This window comes from Glycine max, chromosome 3 (assembly GCF_000004515.6).
Source record: "Glycine max cultivar Williams 82 chromosome 3, Glycine_max_v4.0, whole genome shotgun sequence".
Taxonomy (NCBI): Eukaryota; Viridiplantae; Streptophyta; class Magnoliopsida; order Fabales; family Fabaceae; genus Glycine; species Glycine max.
Window position 1 is genome coordinate 3,516,775 of NC_016090.4, and position 7,699 is coordinate 3,524,473.

At 26.3% G+C, this 7,699-nt stretch overlaps 1 protein-coding gene across 1 annotated transcript; it reads right to left on the reverse strand.

The window, feature by feature from the left end:
- Window positions 1-764: 764 nt before the first annotated feature.
- LOC100791441 (root meristem growth factor 10) lies at window positions 765-2,384 on the reverse strand. The gene is made up of 2 exons (XM_003521960.5): window positions 1,998-2,384; window positions 765-1,405 (listed from the first exon to the last, which is right to left on the reverse strand). The coding sequence occupies exons 1-2, from the start codon at window positions 2,115-2,117 to the stop codon at window positions 1,106-1,108; spliced, it is 420 nt and encodes a 139-aa protein (XP_003522008.1). The 5' UTR covers window positions 2,118-2,384; the 3' UTR covers window positions 765-1,105.
- Window positions 2,385-7,699: the final 5,315 nt, after the last annotated feature.

The window sequence follows — 7,699 nt, forward strand, 5'->3', positions numbered from 1 at the left end:
TTTTTTAATGAAGTCTTAAGAAGGATAGATGTGTACATTAAAAAAAATGAAAAAAAATCACTAATGGTCATGCACATAATTACAAACCAATATTGCAGTAAAAAAATAATTATTCACCAATATTATTAATTAACACGCTGTGGCCTTTAATTTGCACTCTTCTCATATATATTTTCTCTTGATAATGATCCTCTACGACTCTGAAGAAAAAAGTTGATGTCAAGTTAGTTAGCATTTTAACAGTACCTCTTCATCAAACTTCAAGGACCATGAAGAAATTAATGCACTGGTTGACTTCTCAAGTCCGAATATATAAACCACTTAATTATCACTATCATCTTTATTAATTATCTCCATGTTGTTACATCAAATACTCAGTTATAAGAAGGGAATTCCCCTTAATTAATAACTAGGATACTATACATTATGGTTGCAATTACGTCACAATCCTTTACACTGCAAAAAAAAATTGTAAAAAAATAAAATACAATTAATGCAATTACAATTGTGGTTGTGGTACGCTCATTGCGAGTCAAGAAACTTTTACATGGCATTGCAAATGCAACCTGCGGTTGCTGATCATTCTATTAAAACCATGCTGTATATATGTACTATATATATAAGGCAAAATTAAGAGAAAGAGAGAGCATGACTCTTCATTTAGCCAGTACCATGATTTATGATAGAAGTTATAGTGAGGATAATATGGTGTGAATTGCCAATAAATGAAGACCTAGAAGACCAATGCAATTAGACCATAGATATAAAGTATAGTCATGAGTAATTCTTCTTATAATAATATAATATAAACTATAAAGATCTAAATATATATACCTGTCCCAGGAGATATATACATATATGCATGTACCTTCTGGAAACATGTCTGATGTACATATTATATATATATATATATAATTAGAAAGATAAAGAATTAGAAGAAGAAGAAGTAGAAACACTGTCAAAACAGTCATTAAGTTTCTGTAGTCATACTTATGCTAGCGAAACTAAACATTTTTCAACTATAATGAGAGGCCCTTTCTTCAATTAATGTTGTTCTTTCTCTTCAATATTTCAGGGCTTAATTAACACACTTCATTGTTGTTGCTTAGTTGTGATGAGGAGGGTGTGTCTTTGGTGGCGAATAGTCCAAGTCAAACCCAGGGTGTTTCTGACGAGGTTTCTTGTTATTGTGAGGCACACGCCATGAAACTGAAACAAGAGACTTTTGTAGAGCACCACCACCTGAAGCATTTGCATCAGTAGCTTTGTGCACTACCCTATGATGGTTAGTGCTTCTTTGGTTTCTTGGCTTCACAGAATCACCAACCAATCGAGTCTCCGTCTTGTTGTGACCAGCTTCATTGAGCTGCTTTGGAGAGGAATCAAGTCCATTTTTCTCATCACTCTACATAAAATAAAGGCCCAGTGAGACATGTAACTCTTACAAATGAAAGTTAATAAAGGGCTAGTAACATTTTTTGTATCAAGAGAGTTCTTATGATAAACCCAAAGAAATGTAAGAATTTATTTGAATAACCTTTTTCACAAGTACGTACTTCTAAGAAAGTATATAAGAAAAAAATGAGTTTTTTCATAAATTAAAATAAATTTGTGTATAAACTAATTTGCAGTAAACTAATTTGCAGAAATCATTTCATATTAGGTTTTTTGAGTGATAAGTTTTAACTTAAACATAAACTTATTTTAGTTTATAAGAAAATTTATTTCATTTTTTCTTGTTATTTTTTTTAAAAGTGTTTATGAAAAAAATTATCTAAATACACAAGAAAATCAATGAATTTCTCTTTCAGCCATTACTATGATAGGAGAAGTTATGAGAATTGGTATGATATCCGGAAGAATATTAAAGAATTGGAATGAAATTAAAAGTTTCTCAATGTCAATACAAAAATTCTTAAATTTTTGAAGGTTACATAGAATTTCTCTATATATCAATACATATATACAAATTATAGTACTAGGTAGATAACAATTACCTTGATAGAGAAGTAGGATTTCTCTTCCAGCTTCTTATTCAGAGGGCTAAGATGCCGGGCATAACATGCATGCAATGAAATGCCCAGAAACAAAAGAAGAAGGTATGCAGTTGATGACATGCTATGAAGTCTGAAATGTTTTTGCGAAAAACTTTGTTGTGGGGTGAGGAAAATGTAGGGAGGGTAGCACGAATATTTGTAGTAACAAGGAAATAAATGAGCATTAAATGCAATATCTCAAGGAAGAACAAGGAGTTCTCTTATAGAACATGGAGTTGTAGGGGGTGAAAGAAGTAAATGAGAGAAAATGTAAATATGGTAGCCACCTCTCTTTTGTCCCTTCCTTCTCAAATGTCAATTTATTGGGTCCCAAGAGAGGGGAAAGAGAAGAAACACAAATCCTTCCTCAGAGATATATACAAGAGAAGAGAGAGAGAGAGAGAGAGAATGTGTGTGTCGAAAATAGAGATTGGTAATTATTTTAATTTTGAAAAATAGCATTAGACTCATTAGAGGGGATATGTAAAGTGAAACATGAACCAAAATCAAGAATGCCACTGCCTCCCATATTGGTTCGACCGAGGAGCTTTTCATTCCCTAGCCTGTCCTTTTTGTTTAGGGCTCTCGAACAATATCTGAATGGCTAGTGCCCCTTGTTTCTTGTCATTTTTTTCCATTTTATGTATAAAATATTTTTGTGCAACTTTTATTACAACTAAAAAAGATGAAATGAGAAGAGAGAAAAGTATAGAAAAAAATAATAATGATGTAGCGGTATAAAAAAGTAATAATACTAGTGTGTAAAAAAAATTATCTGACTCTTTTAATTTAAACATGTTTAGATTTTAGAAATTAAATTAATGTATTTTAAAGACCAGTTCAAGTGATACTAGTCATCCTAACATAGTTTAATATAATGTTCTATATTTTGTAAGAAATAATATTTCTGGCCTTTTATTATAAGAAAATATTAAGTGTCTAGCTATATTCTTTGTCATCCTAACAGTCTCACAATTAATATTTTTTGTTTTGTTTTTGAGGTTTGAGTCTTGGTAAGGATTGAGAAAACGGATTAAAATAAAAGATTTCACTAAAAGTAGGTAATTAAATTTTTTTAATAGAGATTAGTCATCACTAGAATTAACAGATATTCTGCATGCAACCAAAAAATCAAAAAATCTAAAAGACTGATGCTCCTTTATTTCTTGTCATTTTGCCCTAATTCTTTAGAAATTTTAATAACTAAATATTTTTACGCAACTTTTCTTACAACTAAAAAGATATAAAATGAAAAGAGAGAAAAATCTAGAAAAGGAAAGTTGTATCAACTTTTCATTGGTTTGAGTGGAATCAAGTTAAAATTCATTGTAAAGCCTCAAGTCTTATGAATAAAAAAAATTATGATTAAGAGAATACATATATACACTTAAGTAATCAATCAAGTTTTCTAACAAAAATCAATTATTAGCAAAGCCCATAAATTCTTTGCACCTGTAAGATGGTGAAAAAATAAATATAAATGATGTATTGGGATAAAAAAAGTAATATAGAAAGTTCTTGAAAAATAAATAATATCTCTTACATTTTATTTTTTCCTCCTTGGCAAAGTATGACAATTATTAACTATATTGTAAAATATGCATTTTAAAAAAATTAAATTAATACTATAAATTTAAATTACAAATTAAATTATATTAATGGTTATATAATATTTTAATGATGCAATTAATTGATTGATAACCCTGCATATATCTTTTAATAGATTGATTCCTAATCATTTTCTTTATTTATTACTCCCTCCATTCTTTTTAATTGTAGGGTTTGTGAAGAAATTTTATTTCTATTTCAAGATCACATTAATTATTTTTTTATCTATTGTATACCCTTACTTCTCTCATAATCTTTAATTAAGTTTACACATGCATTTATGGTAGAGTGAAAAGAAAAGAGGTTAAATAGAAAACCCACAATTATTTTGTTAAAATCAAGAGAATTTATTAAATTTGGCATATTTTTTGGTTTCTTGTTTATTCAGTCTGGAATGACTAATAATTGGAGTAGTTTTTCTTTTGCCTAAGAGACAGTCATTTGTAGGAAAGATGGTGGCTTGAAATTAGGTGTGATTAATTTAGTGTTGTTAAATATATAAGTCACCACTTAAATCATTTAACTTTCTAGGTATTCTTAAAATATTGTATTATTAATTAGAATTAATTAATTTAATTATTTTTTAATCTTGATGAATAATTATTTGTTTCTTATAAAAAAATATTAGAAGTATATTTTTTTAAAATTTATATATTAATAATAAAATATCTTGATTTGGTGAATAATATTTTATATAATATTATTTATCTTGAAATATATATATATATATATATATATATTATAAAATATACTTTAATTATAATTCTATATTTTTAATTATACATAACATTAAAATTGATATATTATGTTAACAAAATTAATATTGATTATGCAGTAAAAAAAATCAATTGATCAAATCTTATTTATATATAATCTAGTGTTAATTGAATTACATTCAGATTCAGATAAACAACCTTATCAAAATTTCAGGTAAAAGCTAATCAGAGACAGACTTGTTCCACAAACAACTAATTTCATTCTCTTCTAAGTTTTCTGCTTAACGCAGTTGTATGGTCATTTTAAGGTGCTCAACAACATCATATCTGAGTCTCTCTTGAAAATTATGTGACTCATATTTCTCTCTTTCTCTTCTCTGAAATCTTCTGTAGTCGGTGTGGATTATACGTGTTTTGCCACTCTGCTATTTTGTTTACCCAAACAAAGAAAAACCTGTTATTATGGGAATAAATCCTTATGAGTAGTGCTCTTGTATGTTTCATGGCATTTTTGTCCTTATTTTCCTACAGAGAGTTGGAACACTTCCATAAGAAAATCAGTTATGGAAAAACTGAGGGCAAGAATTAGAAAGTATACTATATTTGGTATAGTTTGAGAAGGATAAGGTAAGAGGGTTGGCAATTATGTCAGCTCTAGCAAAATGGGTGTTGTAATCTTCTTAACATATATAGAGAGAGATCGAGAGACGATGATGTATCAAGTTCCTTGATCTGACTAATTTGTTTGCAAAATTTTATATGAATTAAATATTTGTTGTTATATAGTTTTATAGTAGTTAATATTTACTTATACTTTTAAAAAATATTATACATTATTTAATTTATTTAATAAAGTACCAGGTTTATATTTTAAAACTTTACTAAAATTGTTGACTTTATCTACTTATTACTTTTAATTTAATGATTAAATTAATAAATTTATCTTTGTGTGTGAGAGAGAATTATACTTATACTTAATCATACACCTTTAATAACTTTGTATAAAATATATTTTTTATCATCAAGGAGATTTAATTCATTTAATTGAGTAGAGTATGTGAACTATTATAAATTTTTAAATATTTTCTTATAATTCTTATAAACTAAAAAAATATTTTTTTTATTGATTTAATCATTAAATTAAAACTTAGGAACTTATTTGTGGAGGGACTAATAATTAATATTTTTTATTAAAAGATATTTTAAATAAAAACAATATACTAATTAATCATTAATATATACATTAGTTCCAGTAAAAAAATATACTAATTAATAAATTTGATAATATATGTTATCACTTACCACTAATTATATACTAACTTTTTTAATAATATATCTTGTAAGTTGTAATTAATAGATATGATAAAAATGATATTTCTATGAATTTTGATAAATTTTTATTATTTAATTTAATTATGTTTTGTGTATTATTATAAGTCTCATTTATTTATTTGTATATCTAATTAGTAACATTAATTATTATTAACTTATAAACATAATTATATATATTATATATATTTGTTATCAAATTTGATGATTTTTAGTTATTACTATATTTAATGAATTTATTTTTCTTTTTTATTGTGAGATTATTGTTGTGCGTCTTGTTTAATTTCAAGTCTTTCAAAACTTGAAATTAAAAATTACTATAAATACATGTGTTTTTTGCTTTATTATTTAAAATAAAAATTAATGTTAAATTTATGTGTAAAAATCATTTTACATAAGTCATTATTTATTAAATATTTATTTTTTAAGGTTAGATACTTAAATATTTAAAATAAAAAAAGCTCCATTTGATGAATTCCTGAATCCGTACGTCTCTGTTAAAACTAAAATCACCTAGATTTTTTTGTATAAAATCTTATTATAAAATGAAATAATAATAAAATAACTAAATGATTCATATTTTTTCTATTTTGAAAGTTCATATTATTTTAATTTTGATGTATATTTTTTTTATCCTCAAATACAAATACCAGAAAGTTTATACTAATTTATCTATCATGTTAACAATTTTGATGTATATGCATGAACAATGTATCAAAATATTTTAGATTATCATCATAATATTTTGTAATTTGAGTCTTGTTACAACCACAATTTGAGTATTGTTCATAATACACTAATGCAGCGATTTTATAATTAAGGTGGAGCTGAATTTAAATACAGAAACCCAAATCCCTCTTGGCATTGATAAATTGATTTTAGGATCATACTGCATATACGCGAGTCTTTAGGATCATAGCTTTCTTTCAAAAGTCTAAAAAATAAAAAGTGTATTAGGACTACAGAAACCCCTCAATTTTGGTGCCACATGGATTCATCCACCCAGACAACGGATTCAGGTTATAGGATGTAGGGACAATTCTTCTCACAATATATTTTAATTGATTTCCACTCATAATAAAAAAAAAATTATCCCGATAGAAAAATATATATTATCCTTATAAGAAGAATTGTTTTAAAATGAATGTAAGAAAATATAAGAAATGAAAAAGAAAAAATAAATTAATACTAATCTTACTTCTTTATTTCTTTAATTTTTTATAATATTGATATCTAAAAAACCATAGAAAATTTTTAAAGTATAAAAATACATAAAAGAAAATTTTTGTCATGATGTCACGTATTCTCTAATAGCTAGTGATATTTTTTTTTGTGATAACATTATAAACTATTTTTTGTTTCACTAAAAAAAAATTTAGATCCATCCGTGCACACCAGACCCTGAGCATATGTATATTTCTGAGCATAAAAAGGACAGGATGGCAACAAAGTAATTGCAACATACATAAAAGTATAGGTTTATCCATAAATCATAAAAACAATACGATTTAGCGACAAATTATATTAAGATGCAGTCATAGCTATACAGCACATCTGTTTTCTGAACTACTACGGCAGCAGACAAAAGTAGATATGCAGAAGATCAATCCTTGTGTAATACAATACATGAATATAATTAAGCAACTGAAATCAGAACGCTACTTAAGCTGAACCCTCTTCTTTGCAATTTATTGCATAGCTTTCACCAAATCATGTGTAATCTTAGTGTGTAAGAGAGTTAGGGTAGTGATATTTTGGAGATTTTGATCAGTACAGATTCATTTTAGAAATGGATATACATGGAACTTTAATGGAGAGCTTCCTTGGCTTCTTCTTTGTCTCCTTAATTATGTTATTTTGTTATTTTTGTTCATTTGTTTTGTAATGATTAAATACAATGTTATGAACTTCTAATTTAGACTATTTAATTACGTTTTAAACGCGTGCTTGATGTTTCAATTTCATTTGTCTGTCATTAATGTTATATGGGTGAGGTGGAAATCAGACAAT

Excerpts from the sequence above, each read along its gene's own strand:
- LOC100791441 (XM_003521960.5), bottom strand. The coding sequence starts at position 2,117 with ATGTCATCAACTGCATACCTTCTTCTTTTGTTTCTGGGCATTTCATTG. Across the intron at positions 1,406-1,997 it reads AATCCTACTTCTCTATCAAG|AGTGATGAGAAAAATGGACT; the intron begins GTAATTGTTATC and ends TATTTTATGTAG.